Source organism: Falco rusticolus, chromosome Z, assembly GCF_015220075.1.
Source record: "Falco rusticolus isolate bFalRus1 chromosome Z, bFalRus1.pri, whole genome shotgun sequence".
Taxonomy (NCBI): domain Eukaryota; kingdom Metazoa; phylum Chordata; class Aves; order Falconiformes; family Falconidae; genus Falco; species Falco rusticolus.
Genome location: NC_051210.1, coordinates 74,556,515 through 74,576,408, shown reverse-complemented (window position 1 = coordinate 74,576,408; position 19,894 = coordinate 74,556,515). Strand labels below are relative to the sequence as shown.

General features: G+C 48.4%; 1 protein-coding gene across 3 annotated transcripts in view; it reads left to right on the top strand.

The window, feature by feature from the left end:
- The window catches only part of DNAI1 (dynein axonemal intermediate chain 1), a 152,209-nt gene that overhangs the window by 116,855 nt on the left and 15,460 nt on the right, over window positions 1-19,894 (top strand). For all 3 annotated transcript variants that reach the window (XM_037374567.1, XM_037374565.1, XM_037374568.1), the window contains one exon: window positions 7,645-7,830. In XM_037374567.1, coding sequence (XP_037230464.1) covers window positions 7,645-7,830 — 186 coding nt within the window. The remainder of the gene's footprint in view (window positions 1-7,644; window positions 7,831-19,894) is intronic.

The window sequence follows — 19,894 nt, the reverse complement described above, 5'->3', positions numbered from 1 at the left end:
ATTAGGCAGCCTAAATAGGCTATCCAGAAAGATGCTGAGACAAATCATTGAACGGTCTATTTTAAGCACTGATAGATCAAGGAATAGCCAGTCTAGTAAGGATATAGTAAGACCATATCACATGAAACTGATTTAATGCTGTTCCTGAGAGTAACAGGCCTGGTAGATCAGAGGAGGGAGATGTAATGCATGCTTACAGGTTGACTTTGGGAACACTGTTGACACAAGCCCATAAGCAAACTACTAGGTAGGTGAGAAGGTGGATGTGGCACGATGGAAGTCATCCTCGGCAGACTGTGTGGTGCAGCTAGGGATGCTTTGGGGACTGGGGCTGTTGCTGAAAGCCAGCAGTAATTGTGGGGGGACGAAGGGGAGAGAATTTACAAGTGTTTTGGTGCCAGAACTGGAATTGTAAATGATCTTGACAACCTCAGCACAATTTGCAATCAGTGAGATGAAGTTCAGTAAAGACAGAAACCAAATGTGCAATATGAACACTAACTGGGGAAGCAGCAAGACTCTAAGGGAGGCTGGGGCTGGAGACTGCCTGCACTGCATGCTCTTGCTAACACTGTGCTGCTGAGTCAAACCCTGGGAGGTGCAGGGGAGAGTCACCCTGTGAGCACAGCCAGGGCTCAGGCAGGACTTTGGATGCTGGTACCATCTCTGCTGTTGCAGAAGGGATTGCAGTGTAGTGCAGAGGTATTGGCTGCTACCATCTGCCTAGCTGTTGCATGAGTTCAGCACAGATTAGTTTCTCTGTTTGGCTTTTACCTTTCAGAAGTAATTTGGAAAGTAACATTAATTTTAGTACGAAAGTGAAGAGCAGGAGGAGGCTTTGTGATTCATTCTGAAGCACACTATTAATGTTAAAGAGTGAAAAAAAAAAAAGTCATGGGCAGTATAAGAACATCATATTAGACCTAACTGAAGTGCAGCCAGCTCAGGGGTAGGATGTATCAGCTATTTAGCACCAGATAACAGCATTCAGAAGTGTGCAGGACTGAGACATGAAGGAGATTATCCTAATCACTGAGACTTTCAGAGCAGAGCCAGGAGGGCAGAAGTGGAGACTGACAAGGCAGTTAGCTGGGATAAACAAGCACTTTCTTGTAAAGCAGTGTAACAGGGTTTCCAAAAAGGTATGAATAGCAGCCCTTCTATGTACTGAGGCTTTGATTTCTTACTGACTTGTGGGAGTTGACTGAAGTCAGCTGAGGCCAATGCTGTTTTCCTAGCATGCCAAATTGGGAGTGACCCAGTTCTTACTGAATGAGGCAAAGCTGAGAGATGCAGCCTTACAGTGAAGCGTCTCCTACAGTTAAATCAGGTGACATAGACGTTCCCTTCACTGCTGTGTTGCACAGTCTGGAGCATTGGGCTGGGATGCTGCAGTGCAGAGGGATGTGCTTAGCCCTCTCCAGTGCCCCAGGACATGCAGTTGGCTGCCAGCTGGCAAAGCTCACCTGGCTCAGCCCAGAAAGCAACTTTCACAGACGACTGCTTATCCTTCTGTGCTCAAAGTTACCTCTGAACATACCTGTAACAGAGCTGGAGCACATCTTTTTACCGGTAGCATGAAAGTGCTGTGAAAGCCTGTGAATTTTAGGGTCAGTCTGGTGCTGGTATCAGGGCAGCAGAGGACCAACATTCCTGTGTCACCATTGCAGAAGCAGGGAAGCAATTAATGTTTTCTGAGTTGGGTCTCCTTTCCTCCTGCCAAGCCCCTGACTGCCCCAGATCAGAGGGACCAAGGACTCTCTTACAACCCTTATTGTATTGGAGGCTGTTCTGGATGCACTGGGAGTATAGAAATCATGCAAAGTAAGGCCTCCACCGTACAGCAGCTTGGGTTTGATGCATGCTGGGGCTGTCCTGCCTGCCTGGTGCCTTTAGGATGCTCCAGCAGCTGTCTTGGTGCTATACAGGGACTCAGGGTGGCCTGCCCACTTGTGAAATATATTACCTGAGAGTCTGAAACAATCTGTGGAATTTGCAAATGGATGAAGTATCGTGATTCAGTCAAGAAAATGAGGCAAATCCATCACAAGGACAGAGAAAGCCAAGCAGTGAAAGAGATGTCAACTGGTAAAGGGCAGCGTGATATTAAATTATCCCTCACCTTTTGCTCTTGCACCGATTTTATTCTTTGTTGCCAAGTTACCAAGTACATCTGCCTTGTTCTTACACACATATTTCCCTCCAGCCTTGGTTCTGGTTGCCGTCAGGTTGTTTTTGAACATGTAAGCATTGCCCAGACCTTGTAAGCCTGGAAGAAAAGGACAGCAAGGCTGTAGCCACTGCAGACGCAGTGTGTGTTCAAGGCATGCAGTAAAAGCAGAGTAGGACAAAGTAGCTCTTCAGCTTTCTTCTTCATGGGCCACAAAAGTAAAGTGGTATGTTCTGCTGGCAGAGAGGTTGTTTGCTTTTGGGTGGTTCTGTTTGGAGGGTCAAGATCTCCCCCAGATCCCCTGGCATTTATTTCCCTCCCTTGGCTTGCCAGGCTGCTGTGCTGCAGTGTAGGGGGTCACAGCAGAGTATAAGGACAGAAGGGTCCAAGTCACCTTGGAGCTGCTGAGCAGGTGAGAGCCTGGGCTGACTTTCAGGCTGTTAAGTGCAGTTTGCAGAGCACAGGAAGAGAAATTAGGTCTTCAAAACTCTGAACATGGCTTGATGCTAGAGCTACAGTAGTAGTCTTGGACGTGCACTGTGCCATGCTTACAGAGCAGCTGTATGGAGCCTCAGTGGGAAACCGCTGGGTTTTGGAGGGTGGAATATAGTTGCATGATTCATAGACAGAGGAGTTGTTGGTCTGGGGGTAGCTGAGCTGGATTTCTTCTCTGGCTGTTTGAGAGTCAGGCATCAAAGCAGCTTACCTAGGTCAAGTATCTTCTGCAACTGTAACACAGCAGAGTTAGATCCATTCTTGCTTGTACCTGAAGCATGGAGGGTCTGTCATTACCCTGATGGCAATTTAAAAATGTTCTTGCTGCGTATAAAGCATCAGGCAGAGGCTGTGGGATTCACCTGATCCCATCTCAGAGGTAACTGGGCATTTGCTTAAATTCAATGCTACTTTTCAGGGGCTACTGACTTAGCAGAGTTACTGTCCTTCCATCAAGAAGAAATTTGCTTTTAGCATCTTCCCTGACTTATCTATCATCAGACTGTCCAGCACTTTGGTAGTGTGAGTCTAGGTTTCTTTTGATGGTTGTTGATGCCAGCTCATAAATCCCCATGCTACAAGGAACTGCTTAGCTCAACAGCTTGGGCTTCATCTGGAGGGGTGGTACATGTCCTACTGAACCTCTTGGGGTGGGCATGCAGGTTTACAGGGACCATAAATAAAGCGGCTGTTGTAGTAATTGGTTACTGCCCTGTGCTTTATTCTTCCTGGGGATCTGCAGTTAAGCTGGGGGAGGCAGAGGAAAGTTCTGGCACTTTCCTATTTCAGATGTTTTCAAATTTCTTTTACTTCTCTCTCTGTGCCTCTCCCCAGGTTTCTTGTTGTTGGAATCTGATTTATGTTTCTCTATGGAAGCTGCTAGACATTATTCCTAAGGACTGTAACAAAAGAACTGAAATGCCCTTTCCCATTGTCTGAATGCTTATGAGCAGAAAGAATGAAGGTGTCTGCCATGGTCTGTAAGGAGCAGGGCTGCAGACCCCACAGGTCCCTGATTTGCTTCTACAGGTGTCTGATAAAGGCGAGTTTATTGTCAGGAGATGCCAACTCCCTCTCTGAGGACATGCAGCATGGTGGAAACACTTTCTGAGGCCTGAAAATCAGAAACCTCCACTCTGTAGTTTCTAAACCGCTCTTGGACAAATGTGGATGATTGAGTGTGGTGGCCCCAGGTCTCAGCACCTGCAGGGAGGGAAGTGCTGGGACCAGCCTAGGCAGCAGGAGAAGAAGTGGTGTGCAAAGCTGGCAGGAAAGAGGGGGCTATTCACAGGGGGACCCTCACTGGTTTATAAGCTCTGACAAGGATAGTGCTTTGACATGCTTTTTGTTCCTACACAATTCTCACTACCATTAAAACTCAGGCTGGTGTCCCAGCAACGGGCACTGCACTGCTGTGTTGCTATATGCTATCTTCCCACCAAAGTTATGCTCTCTGCTTTAGTGATCCTGTGCAAGTTACCATGTTTCACATGGATTTACTGAACTGTGAATTCTCACAATCTGACAAGCATCACTGCTTTGCTATGTCGGTGGAGATACAAGTCAGGGTGGTGCTACAGTACTAAGGCATTGGGGTCCAGATAGGTGGAAGCAGGCCTGCCGTGTGAGCTGTAGGAGGCCAGGATGACCCGTCACGTTGTATGTCAGTGAATATATCAATTTGCTTGTCCACCACATGTGGAAGGTTATACAAATACCAACCTTCATCAGAAGTGCTCATTTGCGCCAGCTACCTGACAATGTCTCATCTGGGTGCTGCTGGATGAGTGCCTGCCCTGAGAAGAAGGGGTGCCCTGTTGAGGCACCGGCTCTCCATGGAGAGGGTTTAGCTGTGGCTCTGGCTGTGGTCAGCCTGGCTCCCCATGAGTCTGATAGTTGGCTCACATGTAGGGTGGGTGGCACTCCTGTGGGTCATGGTTGCACTTTTCTTAGTCATATACACCGGAGGCTCATCTTGCAAGACCTGAGAGGCTGTCCTTGTGTATAAGCAGTGATCAGTAGTCTGGAGGGCTAGAGGCCACCGGGGCAGTGTGATGGAGAGAAGCTGTGCGCTGTGGTGAGTCTCTGGGGTGGGAGATCGAGCTGGACCCTGCTCCATAATACTTAATCCCAGGACCTGGGCCAGCAGGGCAGTTTATGGGATTAGGAAACTCAAGGGAGAGCTACAGGTTTTCAGTCTCCCATTCTCTGGGCAGAAAGCCCTGCTCCAAACCCCAGGGAGATTGCAGATGGTGCTGGTCACATGCAGCTCTGCTGCTGTACAGCACTGTTAAGCTGCCTCAGGTGTTGTGGGAAGCCTTGTGCCCCTTTTGAGTCACTCCCAAAGTGCCAATAACAGTGTTGGTCTGACCCCATTTCCCTGTCTCCTGAGAGTGCCTGTAAGCCTCTAAATCAAAGCCTCTGAAGTCCTTCCTAACACCAACGGCCCAGCCCTCCATCTGGAGCATCTGACAGCTGATATAAAGCTGATGTTTCCAGCTGAAGAACTGAACTACTTTGTTCTTTTCCATGATTCCCTTGGCAAAGGAAAACAAGCCCATTTGTTTAGAAGCTCATAAAAGAGAAGCTTTACAGTGGGAACATTTATAAACTTGTTTGCTTTTGACCTTCTCCACATTGCTGATGGTTTCAAGTTCTTGTCCCAGACATTGTGCTTGTCTGAGCTGTCAGTGACATTTTTGAAAAACAGCCTCACTCAGAATAATTTGCATTGCTCAGCACTCCAACACTGAGCCTTTACATGCCATCTTTCTCCAGTGCAGGGCTGGGTAGAGCGTGCAGGTGTGATACACTGACAGCCTTATAGAACAGCACTGCAGACCTGGCTGCCGAAAAGAAGCCTGGCCACTAATTCCATGTTGCTTTTTTTTCTAGATTAATTCATGCTGCTCAGGCAGTGGGCATTTCCCAAATTCTTAGGTTACTAAGCACTGAGCTTGTGCCATTGTAGGGGGAGGGAGGGGCGAATCATGCCCCTGAATGAATAAAAATGTATTCTGTGAAAGCAAGAAATTAAATCTCAGTAAGTGTGGGTTATGGGGGGCAGATATGCTTGAAAGAGATAGTAAGACATCATTTTCAGAGATCTCCGGTAAGACAGATTTTCAGAGATAGCAAGACAGCAGGTGTAAAGCACAAGCCAGGACAGTCACCTTTATTTATGCCTACAGGTAGGAAATTGGGATTACCTTGGCTGGACTGAGGGACCTCAAGTGTTAGATTCAGAATTTAATTTTTGAGCAGATGAAATCTTTTTTTCCACCTATGCTCCTGCTGACGGGGGAAGGACTCTCCCAAGTACAGATCCTCATCTGTGACTGATGCTTTGGATTCCCTTCTTGAATTATACTGTCATGGATTTCTTCAAAATATGTTTGAGAACCCTGCCCACTTTTCAAGCTTTTCTCAATCTGGAAAAGTCTTATTTTACTTCAGTCTGTAGGGAGTCTTCCTCATCTTTTCTGCATCTGTAAAACCTTTCCATGGTTCTCCTGCCCAGACCAAGGACATCACAAATTGCTAGATGCTGAGTGCTATGAAGAAACATCAGCTCCAGAGACTGCCTGGGATGTGTACTTGCACATTGCCCAACTCTTTCATCATGGATTCAGGTGAAATACATCAACCCCATTGGTGTATGATGGGAAAGTGCATGTACTGATTTGATACACTCTTTGTATATAGGGTGACATTGTCCAATTTCAGATAATTCCTAGATTCAAATTGTGAGCATAGCACAAAGTTGAAATAATATGTCTCATTTGTCTCCTAAGTGCTGGTAAACAAGACACAGCTGGCAGGAGATGTACAAGTAGTTCAGTCCTAATTTTCCCCATATTCCCACTGTACTTATTAACATAAGTATCCCCTTCCTTAGTTTTTCTGAAGACAGAAATGGGAAAAGAAACATAAAGCTGAAAGTCTCCACAGTGGATTCAAGGTGGGAGTCCAGCATGCTGGAGACTGCTCACTTCAGCACCGGGAAAGAGAAGGATGTCATGTTTTATTATCATTTGCAGACTGTATTAATGACGGGGGCTAATTGCAATTATTGGGAGAAAAAGTTAACACGTTCTCTTGAGTAACTACCACTGTTCCCTCTGGAGTCATAATGAAATGTGCATTATCATGCAGTTGGAGATGTGGCAGGTCTGTATCAGTGCCATAGCTCTGAAGTCCATGCCAGTGGGAATCCCACCTGAGCAGGGCATCAGGTCTGTCTCCCTCCATCCTTACCTTTCCCATTTGGCCAGTCTTTACCTGGTTCTTCTCACAGTGCTGTGGGAGAAGGACATGTGTGCAGTCATAGCATCTGGAATAGCTGGACTGAGTGGGCTGCCAGCACCAAGCTGTCCTGTGCTGTGCATTTGCCCGTGCTTCCCTGGCTTTACCCCAGGGTACACCGTTAATCATACTGTCCATGTTCCCATCACTTCCCTGTTAATTACTGGTTTGAGTCTTTAATGTTATTATTAAGCTGGAAACGTTGGAAAGCTCTGCAATAAGGGGTATTAAGTATTTCTGACAGCATTCCCTGCTTTGTGCATCAATCTGTGTCAGACCCTGATTTAACACCTGGTTGTCTCATTACTTGCAGCACTGAGAAGGGAGATTAAGATCTGTGGGGTTAGCAATGCTGGCTCTGAGCCTTCTCCAGTCCAGATCAGCTGGAGCCTTGCCAAGTGTCTTGGAAAGAGCTTGCACTGACAGCAGGGAATGGTCCTTATTCCATGAGTCCCTGCCAGGAGAGGGACAGTCCCACAAAAGCGGCAGGCAGCTTCTGCACACTGGTTACTTAAAAGAGGACAAAGGCCCAGACTGCGCAGATGGTAATTGTGTGCTGAGGCTGCCTTTCCGTGGGACCCTTTCTCTCTGATTTCTCCAGCTGTCATTCTGCCGCTGAGGGATATTCTTGCCTGATCAATCCCTTCTGTGTTCTTTGCCTTTTTTCCCCCCAGGCCCACGTGTTTGATTTGAGCATTAATAAGTATGAAGCTCTCTGCACCCAGCTAGTGGTGGCCAAGAAGAAAAATAAAATAACTCATATCCAGTTTAACCCTGTCTACCCTATTGTCATCATTGGAGATGAACGAGGCCACGTTACCTCCCTGAAGCTCTCTCCCAATCTACGCAGGATGCCCAAGGTAAGAACAACCTGCATTCCCCTAATGGAGACACCAAACCACGACAGGTGGCTTTGTGCCTTATCACTATCCCCTCTCCTTCTGTGCAATGATGCTGGCAAATGTGGTCTCTTTGTCAAGGTGCTTAAGATTACCTCAAGCATTTTGGGTAGGGTGTCTGAGATGTTTGATCCCTGCCTTTTATGAGTAGGAAGGCTCAGTTCACTCCTGGGCAGGAGCAGGGACTAGTGAAAAGGGTCCAGTCCCTCACCATGGTCCAGACAAGCCCACAAGTTCTGAAGAGGTTCATTTGTTTCCCAAAGCTCAACATCTTTCCTGAACTTTGGGGTTTATCTGCAAAATTCCTTGAAACCAGGTAAAGGAAGTTCTAAGTCCTTCCCGAGTCCTCCCACAGAGTGCGTGCTGCCTGTGTTCTTGCACTCCTGGATCATCAGAGCCTGTGCCCCGACAACCATGTAATTTCTCATGTGAATGAGCAAGGACTATTTTTAATTTGTGAAGGGACTTGGGATCCTTGTCTCAAGTGACAGCAAGGAGATGCATGTGCCCCTGTGAGCTGGTGAAGCCCCCTTTCCCACCCAGCCAGTCACAAAGGATGATAAGGTCTCCCACATGGATTCTTTGCTAGACTTCCCTTCTGGGCTTCGTCCAGCTATGAGCTGAATGTCTGTAAATGCAGTGTCCTTTCTGAGCCCATGTAGTTCTCATATCCAGTTGTCTCTTGTTTAGTGGAGCTTTTTCAGTTTCAGGTTTTTTAGAGCAGATCCAAGAAAGCAGTCTGTCAAGATAATCATCTTTCATTTATATATCCCCAAAGATTTTATTACTCTACTGTATTAGACAGGGTCTTTGGCCAGGAACTAATCACCCTAGTGTCACTCCAGAGTCTTCCAAATGATTTTTGAAATGTTCCTTCAGCCAGACACCACTGGAAATGTGAATCTTCCCTGTCTTGAGAGGGCATAACAAACACAGTAGTGTGGCAATCTGTGTGGGGCTGGGCATGGGAGCTGTGGAGGAGAATGTCTCATATGCTTCATGCTTTTCTATTTCCATAAAATCTGCAGCCTGAGACCATCCAAGCTCTCAGGGCTTTCAGCAGCTTGGCTTGGGACAAGTTTCCTGGTTGCTTTATGAGTCTTTCCTGGGTGTGGGCAAGCACCGTGTCTGCCACGGACCCTGGCTGCACAAGGGTTCAGCAGTGGAGATGGGTCACACACAGATAAACACGGCTGCTCTCCTCTACACCCCAGCTCTGAGCTGAGCAGCACCCGGAAACAGTGCACTGTGAGCCAGAATTAATTCCAATGTCTCCTTCCTTTGGACCCTAAAAGTGAGACTTTGGAGCCTAAAATTAGGCTTTGGACTCTACAAATGAGGCTTTGGAACTTAAAAATAAGACTTTGGGTGTTAAAACCGGTGCTCTGGACCCTTAAAATGAGTCTTTGAACATTAAAAGTGGGCCTTGGAACTTATAAATGAGGCTTTGGACCCTAACAGTGAGGGTCTGGACCCTAACAATGAATCTATTAAAAAAAGGCTATGGCTACTAAAAGACAAGCTTGGACCTGAGGAGTAAGGACTTTTTTCGCTAAAAACAGGGATTTACATCCTAAAAATGGGCCTTTTGATGCTCAAAATGCAGCTTTGGACATTAAAAAAAATGAAGCTTAGAGCCCTAAGTGAGGAATTGATAGCCTAAACCAAAGGTTTGGAGCATTGGAAGTAGGCTTTCAGCCATAGGATCAAAGCTTTGGACCCTAAAAATGAGGCTTTGGGACCCACAGCCGAGGCTTTGAGCCCTAGAAGAGGGCTTTGGACCCTCCAAATGAGGGTTTGGACACTCAGGACACACCTTGGACCTTAAAGATGTCTGTCTGGATCCTAAAAATGACACTGTGGACCCTGAAAATAAGACTCTGCAAACAGAAACTAACCCTTTTAACCCTAAAAATGATGCTTTGGACCCTGAAAGTGAGACTTCGCAAATGAAAACTGAGCCCTAAAAATGAGTCTTTGGAGCCTAACATGAGGATTTAGAAGCAAAACCTAAGAATCTGGAAAGTAAAAATGAGGCTTTGGGCACTATAAATTAGACTTTGGATTTTAGAAGTGGGGGTTTGGACCTTCAAAATCAGACTTTGGGGCTTAAAAGTGATACCAGCATGCTGCCATGGTGGTCAGCAGCAGCCCACCATGCAGGTATGAATGTTGTCATCTCCTTCTGCCAACTTTCTTCAGAGGCAAATTGCATGTTGTTGACAAAGCAGTTTACACTGTGAGTTCAGGAGTGGCTCCATCACTTATTGCTGACCTTAAACCAATAGGTTCTGTATCCCAGACAACATATATATGAGTGGAAAATGGACTCTGCTGCTCTGACTTTATTAAGCTGTCTTCTGTTTGCTTAGTTGGGTTTGAAGGGACACTAAACACTGAACTAAATGTTTCCTGCACATGTGGAGAAGAAGGAGGGATGTTCAGGCATGACTGGTGATGTGTGCAGGTCCCCTGGCTACAGCCAGCTCTTCTCTGAAAGAGATGAGAATTTAGAACAGATGACATGCAGTGTGGTGGCAAAGTGGTGGATCTGGCCCAGCCAGCTTAGCAGCCTTTCTGTGCCACAAGTGGACAGGTGAGCTTGGTCACTGAGCCCATCTTTTACGGCTGATGTGGCGTCTGCTGTGCCAAATGCTGGTGTCCAGGACCCTGTGGTGAGGTGGTTTAGCTGGTGCCGGAGGGTGCTTTAACAGAGGGAAGATGAGCCCTGGCAGAACAGGCAGTGCTATCCACTGCATCCTTCTCCACCTCCCTCCTGTGCCAGCACCAGCCTTCATGGCCTTGGTTAGCAGCAAGCTTCCAGCCATGTTTGCAAGAGTATCACCTCACTGTAGGGAATCAGATGTACTTCCAGAGTATTGATCCTGGCCCATCTGAAGATCAGGTCAGCGTGCTCTTTAACCTGTGCAGCCAGCTTTCCTCTGTGATATGACTTCACTTCCTAATCTTTTCTGGGAGTTCCCAGAGCCAAGTTAACAGTCACAGAACATCCACAGATTTTTGTAAGTGGAGAGAGTCTAAGACCATGCAGAGGAGTCCTGGCATCCCAGCTGTCTCTTTGCAGATAGAGAAACCTGTCTGTGCCTGGCTCGGTACCTAGGTACCCCAGCCTGGTCTGTCTGGCACTTGATCCCTGCAGAGCCCAGTGCAGAAATCTGCCTGACACCTGGGAGGGCAACCCATGTCCAGTGCTTCTGGAGACTGGGGCCTTCATGCCAACCCCAGCATCTGTGAGCTCAGCTGCCTGGTATTGTTTCTGTCAACTCCTTTGGAGGTGGGAAGGTGCTTTTTGCTGAGGCCTGGCAGAACTCAGGGTGCCAATGGGACAGGGCAGCCAGGGATTCATCCAGATCCTGCTGCCCCTCTGTTTCACACCAGTGTCACAGGGGTTTGCCTTTGAAGCTTCTCGGCCAGCTTCCCACACAGCTGGGACAGCTGCATTTGACAGGTATGACTTGCAGACTAATCACCTTTTTTTGAGAGAGCTCTTAATAGCCACATGTCATTCCAAACCCCATTATTCCCCTAAAAATAGACACGGTGCTGTCTGCTCCATATTCTGCAGATCCCTCAGCTGTCGCTGGGCTTCCAAGATAGGGCTCACCAAAAGGGCTGAGCTAACTTCATCCCGGTGGTATTTCAGCCATTCTGAATTTATTCTGATTTGCCTGTTAAAGCCAGTGTGGTGGATAAGTGGAAATAACAAGGGTAAGGACTGCTAGGTTCTTGTCAGACCTTGGTTCATTCCTCTCTTCATGTCCTTAAGTGAGCAAGGGAGGTTCAAGAGCTCTTTAAATAATTTGCAGGGTTGATCTGCAGTTTAATTAATTCATGTTTGTAAACCACTTTGGGCTCTTTAAGAAATGTTATTTAATATTCCAGGTTTTGCTGTCAGCAGTGTTACTGCAGCCTCATTTATGAACACTTGGCGGAACAAATATGCCAAGGGAGAAACTTCTCAAAAGCACTCTGGTGGCATTTTTAGAAGTTACTTTCACCAAGACACACAGTAAAAGCTTCAAAAAATGCCTAAAACTCCCTGTGAGTTCCGGCCTCTAAAATCATTTAGTGGCACATGGGAAAAGGTACAATTGTTGTTGAGAGGAAGCTGGGGACGTGGGCTCTGCCACCTATCAAGCACTTGTGTCAAGGGCTGGTCTCTGTGCACAGAGGGTACAGAGGTCCCTGCACTCTTGCCAAGCACTGTGGGCATTCTTGTCTCTTTGCCCTGCTGATTTGGATCCTGAAATCCTCCCTAGCCCCACAGGATGAAGTCTCTGGGGTGGGACAGAGACATCCCCTTGCCCCAAGGCAGTGAGCTGTTTGTACGTCCATGAGGTGTGATCCTGGTAGAGGTTTTCTGTGCCTGTTGCTGTTGTCTCTAGATTGTGTGAGTCCTCTGGTAGTCCTGGGAGTTCTCTGGGAACACACTACCCAACTGCAAAGCACCAGCTCCAAGAGCCTGGGGAGCATGGAGGTTGGCAGGGCAGACAACTGGGCCCAAACCCTGTGGGAAGAGCAACCATGAGGCAAAGAGCAGAGCTTGCTGAGGGTGGGTTTGCAATCAAACTACCACCAACATGGTCCTGCATTGGCCATGCTGAACACCCATCTCCCTGAGCACCCAGCCCTGCTTGGGCAGAAAGCTCATGCCAGCAAATAATTGTCCTGTGCAAGGAGAGCTGGTGAAACTACTTTGGGTCCTGCTCAGAGCTCAGAGGTGGCATAGAAACGCTCACAGTATTTTAAGATGCATCAGAAGGAACAAGTGGCTCTCTGCTGTTGTCCAGGCCACTTCTGGACTCCAAGCACTCCTTAAATATTGCAACGATTGTCAGGCAGGAATTGTTTAACTAATAAAGTATCATTCCTAATATGTAACGAACTTGGTGGTTGAGTTCACCCAAGGGAAGCATTGCTGTGAGAAGAATCGGTTTGGGGCAGAGCTGTTTAATTAGTAAGCCTTCCGGGTTTCATTCCAGGGTTGGAAGAAATTAAAGCATTTTGTCATCGCAGTCAGAAGAATGTAGCTGCTCATGGGCTTTGGTTTGTTTTTAAAAAAGTAATATAGCCTGGCTCAACCCCATCAATGCCAAAAGTAAGCAGAAGATAGTAAAAAAATGTGTGAAGAGTTTTTAGAAATGTTGGGAGACCACAGCAGAGTGGGAGAAGACAAGAAATCAGGTCAAAGAAAGGTTACCATACAGCATTTGCTAAGGCCAATGCAAATTTCTTGGCCAGTACCCAGGCTGACAGCCAGGGAGGCAGCCAGCTTCTTGGCCTGGTGCTTGTCTTGGATTTATTTATCTTGCATTACCTAGGATGATTATCTCAGTCTCTGTTCCCACTACTGGTTTCTTCACCTGCAAGTCACCTCTTTCTCTGTCCCTCAGGGACAATCAAGTTACTTCCCAGGCAGTAAATCCTGGCTGGCAGGGTCTAGCTGGGCATGGATGGAGTTGGAAGGGGAACGCGGCTGCTTGCCCATCCCAGGATGCAGTGACAGGGCTGCGTGTGGGTCAGGAGCTGCAGGCACACACCTGTGCCTCCAACACAGGGTGCCTGTGAGCAGCTTGTGGTGTGGGGACAAGCGAGGAGCATGGGGTGGCTTTGTGCCTTCCTATCCATGTGTACATGTTGGGCAGCTGCTCTGCTCTCCGTGTGCCTTATCACACCAGCCAGTGTCACCTCTGAACTCCCTGTGCCCCCTTGCCTCTTTGCAGCCCTGGTGATTTTGCTCTTGGCCAGATCCAACGCAGCAGGGCTGCTCATCCAAGGAAGGGGCCGTGGGTTTTGCTGACTGAACCACTTTGGCTCTTTGACTATAGCTGATGGCAGGGTCTGGAAGGGATCAACCAGGACTTAGGGGACTGCGATGGACAGTGCAAGGGTGTTGGGCTTTTCAGGAGGTGAAGGAGGGAAGGGGATTCGAGGAAGACTGGTGGAAGTGTGTGAAGTTTTAGGGAGACAGTAGGAGAGTGGCTGAAATCTCTCCTTCAGCCTAACCCCCTCCCCAGCACTGCCTCCTTCCCTGTCTCCTGGGGCTTGAGGTTCTTCCTTCTCATACTCCCCAGCAGCACCCACTGCACACAGTGCTTTTTCAATAAAGGACTCCGGTTTTGCCCCTATACCTGGCCTCGGTGGGATGTGGCTCAGCCCCAGAGCTGGTACAAAGCTTGGACAGTGTGAATGGACAGTGGGATGCTTGAGCCTGAACCTCTCTGCTGTGCAGCCTCACGCTGCTGTGACCTAGGGTGACAGGTTGAAACCCAAAAGAGTTAAGGACCAGGAAACTGTTTCTGTTAGTCTTTTCCTGTAGCAGTGGGAGGTGTTTCCGTAGCTGTGAGGGATAAACTGACCAGCACAGGAAGATGAACCTGAACTCCCTCCTTCTGTCCCAGGAGGTACAGTCCATCTGCACGTGAGACTGTATTTACAGAAGGAAGCTATGGGTGAGGTACATTCTCCAAGGCCACATCAGTCCTGGGCTGGTGAGTGGTTTAGCACTGAGGGAAGTGCATTTTGTCCCCAAACTTTCTTTTTCAACAGCTCTCATGTGATGTTATTCTGTTTGAGAGAAAAGCACTCACCTCTCAGCTCCAAATGGATCAAGTCTTTCTCTTCTAATGTTATAATTCCTAGTCTCCCTGTTTTCATGCAAATTCTCCTCTCTCATTGAGATTCCCGTAGTCACTTCTGTGCTGTGCGAGCAGTGGCCAATTTCCTAGTGTCTCTTCAGGGCTTGCTAATTGTGCAGTGACCCAGAATCACAGAGCACAAGCAGTGCTGGAGGAATTTGGCGTTGACTGCTGCTGTACCTTGTCTATATCAGGACTGCCTCCTCCAGATGTAGCCTGGGCCCCCTGATAAGGAGGCACACATGAATAAGCTTGGGTCTCATAGAGACTGACCTGCAGCTTGATGGCTTTGCTTCCTCTCAGATTTGAAAATGTCAAATGTTTTTTGACTTCCTTTCAGTCCCTTCCCTATTATTTAAGCTAGTTGCAGATAGCTGCTTGCTGTACTGTTAGGGGAAGAGCTGAGCACCATGGGGTGGATCCAGGGACTTGTGAAACCCTATTTCTGCCTATTCACAGCTTTGTGTGGCTTGTGTGAGCCATGTAAGGACACATGCACTGGCATTGGCTCCTTGGTACGGGAAGGAAACCCAGTACTGGAGGCTTTCAAGAAGAGTAGATTAGAGACACATCTGTAGGGACAGGTCACTCTGTCCCTGCCTCAGAGCAGGAAGGGCTGAAGGCGGTTGCTCTGACAGTCCCTGCTGTCGACATGAGCTGGTCCTAGCACATACTGAGGCCAGCAAGAGGCCATACCACTTGCGTGCAGCTTGCATTGGATGCAACCTGCAGCCATTTTGCTATAGGCAGATCTGTGACTCATAACCGTACATCAGCATCTACTGAAGGGAATGCTGAGGTGCACTGACAGAAGCAGGCTCCCCTGCCTCTTCCTCCTGTCCTTCCCTGCCACTGTCTCCTGCCCTGCCACTGTGCCGGGAAACCCATTAGCAGGAAGAACTTCACAGCCCCCCAGGATCCCTTCTTTCTCCACTGTCCCACATCAGGATACCTCCTAATCTAGCATAGCCTGAGATAGAATGAGGGGAATGTTTAGTCCTGGAAGGCTGTTTCCTTGGAAAGGAACTGGTCCATGTGCCAGCAGGCTCCAGCTCTTCTCAGGCAGAACTGAAGCCTTTGGGTATTTATCTGGAGACCCTGGACATACCCACTTGCACAGGAGAGTGACTCTGTGGCACAAATCCAGATGTCCAAGAGTGTCACACCACAGGTACAATGAGTTCTAGATTCTGGACAGAGATGTGGCAACCTTAGACACTAGCACTGTTTGGAAAGCTAACCCAAACAAGACAGCAATAGATCTAAAGGACTTGAATCGTCTCTTAGTAAATCAGTTTTCTTTGTTTTTGGAGAAAAAAAAAAAATTGGGTTTCATCAGACTATGTGAATGGAGAAAAGAGCTCTGTGTAACAGCAGGATTGCTGAACCCCAAGGTCAAAGAGCTGGGGGTTTTCTTCTCTTCCCTGTTCCTGGCCATGTGTCTTCAACCTTATTTTTGTTGTGTAATGTCACTTTCTGTGACTATGTTTGGCACTTGGTGGAGGGACAACATCAGCATATTTGCAAGTTATTTTAAGCTGAAGTTAGTTCCCATTGGTCAGGATGAATTGCGTTTAGTACATTAAATGGAAACATTGGCAACTGGAGCAAGAAAAGGTCCCATTTTAAGAAAATTCAATAGTACTTGTAAATTATTTCTATAGTGCAAGTCTCACCCTGTGAGGTGCTGCGTGCTGTCAGGGGGACACTGGCAAAGCCAGGAGGACTGGTTTTGACTTTCTAATTTCCTTTTTGAAGATCTGCATAATAAAAAAAGGTTGACCATGTTTGAAAATGATGCAAGACTACTCCATTTTGCAATACTAGGTGTTTGGAGAAAAATGCTAGGGGGATTTAGTTTTGTGATCAAAAATAAGCAAGTCACTGAGCTAAATGCCTCTTTCTAGACATAAATCTGGTGTGTCCATTGGGTTTTCTGTCCTCTGGGTATTTAAGAGTAACTGAAATCTGAATTTAGCCAAGCAAAATGTTTTTCAGTGGGGCCTTATTTTACTTCTTCCCTTGTATTTCTCCACACTAGCATAGTTATGTTGCTACAAGAACTGTTTTGTCTGTAGGCTTTGTATCCTCTTCCTCATGAACAGACTGTGTCTATACTTTGGTGCCCACCACCCTAGAGCTCCCCAAGCCCTGGCATCCTGGGCTCTGCTCCTCTGCAGCCTGATAAGCTCATCCCTGCCTGTCCTGGGAAACACCTAATGCATAAGGAGCCCTGCTTCACATCTTGCATTTTGGTTAGGTCTGTGATTGCCTGAATATGCCTGTTCAGCTTGCACAGCTCGTCTCTGAGCCAGAGCCTCCGCTTTCTCCAGCGCCTTGGCAGAAAGCTGTGACAACAGAGGAGTGGGCACAGCATGATGTTGTGGCAAGAGAGGCACTGCCCAGCCTCATGGGCTGCTTGGCTTGCCTTTCCTTCCTGTTTCTTTCTTTAGCTGTCCTCTGTAAATTCATTTCTACACACATGACTTAAATGCCCTCCAGGAGATTGGGGGATCCTAAGAAATCACCAGTTCTTTGCCCGAGTAACAGCCCCAGCACAAAGGCAGAGGAGCCCCCGGGGGAGCAGGCTGTTTCAAAGCATGCCTTTGGCAAAGCCAGCAAGGGAGACTTTTTGGCAGACTGTCATTTTTCCAGCAACGACTCTGGGTGTGAGAGCAGGTCTGCCAGCCTGCAGTGTCTCCTGCAGAGGCTGTTCTGTGCTCAGCCCCCTGCCATAACTGATCATGCCTGCTGATGGAGGCAATGTGGATGCTTATCCTCCAGGTCATCTGGGGGTGAGCTGCTTTTTTGCCCGAGAGCCCCAAGCAGCTCTCAGGAGTGCAGCTATTGCCGAGTACTGGCTCTGCTGCAGGGGTATGGAAGAGGAAAGCTAGTTAGCTCAACCCCTGAGCCACAGGGTGCATTTGAAGGGCAAGGTGATGTCTCATCATGAGGATGTAGCGCAAAGCAGCGTCTGGGGCCTGGGAGACCCAGCCCTGGTCCTGGACCTAGCCTTTGCATCTCTTTGGATGAGATGCAGCACCTTGCCATGTTGAAGTGGGATGAGGGTGCCCATCTCCCTGGGAGCCACAGTGGCCAAAGGAGAGGTGTCCATAGGCACCATGGATCTGCTTTACCACAGCTTCTTCTCTGTGTGTCCATCCTGCTGAAAGCTTTTGGACATATCCAATACAGTCATACCTCAGGAGAGGAGCTGATGTTGGAGTGTGCTGATGGACAACCCTGCCCCCACCAGGGCCCAGCTCCTGGCAGGGTCTCCTGCCTCCCTGCCTTGTCCATCACTGGAAGGCAGTTGGATGCCACAGGCTATCAAGCCCAGAATTTCAAGCTAGGGCAGCCAGGTCCCTGGAGAACAGTGAAAGTTAGGAAGTGGAACAGGGGACGCCGAGATATACTTGCCTGCAGCTAGCAGCCACTGCTGTCAGTGATGTTCCTGCTGTTACAACTACAGCCCAGCAATCCCATTTTGGCCCTGTGCCCCCCCTCAGCTGTCCATCCTGGCAGCCAGAGGAGTGAGAAAGGGAGGGTGAATGTGCAGGTCCCAGTGTGGGACAGAGGGAAGAGGTTGCAGTAGTATAAGGGAAAAGATGAGGAGCTGGATCATGGCATGAGCAGGAAGGAGCAGACATCCCACAGGTGCCCTGGCCAACAAAGCATGCAAAACCCTGGGACACAGGTGAGCAGCTCCCTGTTGGCTCTGCACCTCCATAGTGGTTGGTTTGGCCTCCATTTGTGCTGGTCATGCAATTTAGGTGGAAAAATGTAACTAATTCTCTCCAACTCGTGGCTGTCACAGTGACTTGGGCACCTGAGGACTCAGCAGCGATGGCAAAAGGGACACTAGTCTTCATTTGCAAAACCCATCCCAATCATGTTTTTGCATTGCTTCACTGAACCTGGCAATGCTGCAGAGCTTGGAAGGTGGGATTTTACTGTTCTTCAAGCTCTTCAGCTTTTCCTTCCTTATGATATTACATACCTTGTCCCTGGGCAAGGTCTGGGCACTCTGGGGCAGTGTCCCTCGTTGCAGAGCCTGGTGGTATTTGCTGCAGTGACAAAGGCAGGAAATTTGTTGTAACATAGAGTAGGAAGACATGCAGCCGGCTACAAGGGCCAGAGGAACAGCTTGAGATTTGGCACATTCCTGTAACTCCTCCTAAGCCTCTGCCAGAGCCTGACACAGCCTTCCCCAAACAGCCGGCCGGGGCTGGAAAGAGCTGAGGCTGCCAGCAGCGACACAGAGGGCAGCTCTCTGCCTGGGAGATTGTGTCTGTGCCATTGTAAAACACATCCCAAACACATTGCTGTAAAAAGCCCTGCACTTGCAGACTTCACCTGTGTGTTTCCTGACACTGGGTGTGTCAATCTAAGACCTCCATGCCCCTGCATGCCCTGATTGAAACCATCACGCTGCTCCTAGCCCTTGCCAATCCTCTCCCTGACCCATGCTCATGCCACCTACCAGCCTCCTCTGAAAGAAAAGTAAGGGAGACACCTGTGCTGGCAGGCAGGCCAAATAAGTGGCCGTTGCTCAAATTAATTTGATGGGCTCAATGGGGAATTGTTTAAATGAGAGAAGGGAAGGAATTGCCGATGAATACAATGTCTTGCGCTCATGGTGATGGAACTGACGCAAAAGGATTATTTTTATCCCGTGGAGGAAAGGAAGAGAAGAGCCCTGCAAAGCAGAGAAGAGGGGCTGACTTACAGTCCTTCTGGCTGTGGGAGATGCAGTGATGGCTGCAATCAAAGCAGCTCCAAGGATCTCCTGGAGGAAAGCCATTACGCTCCAATTCACTGACTGTTTCTGTGAGATGGGATGTCAGACACCAACTGTGTGAGGCTGCCTAGGGCAAAGATCCCCTGCTCTCCCATACTCCCACATCCCACCAGGAAGCTCTGCCTGTGATCCCACTGCTCCCAGTCCAGGGGGCATCTGAGCTCCTAACCCCCTGCAGTGTCCTGGCCAGTGCAGAGACCTGTTCTGCCTGAGCAGTGTTGTGTTTCCCACCTCCAGCCCATTATGCTGAAATCTCCTTATCGTTATGCCCAGACCATGTCCCACAAGCTGTGCCCTTGCTGCAGAGTGTCCTATGGATATAGCTCTCCCACTGCCCTCCCCAGCACAGAGGGATCCTTTTACATGCCTGACCATGGTGCTCCTATTTCTCTGTGGTGGCACAGCTGACTGTTTCACAGTATCACAGGAGCGCCAGGTCCCATCCAGGTGATTATCCCTCTAACCCCAGCCCTGTTGGCAGAATGCTCCCTCCCCACAATCCTATATTTGTGCAGGGAATTGTCCCTGCTCACTCATGATATCTTGCATTTGTCCATGTATATTC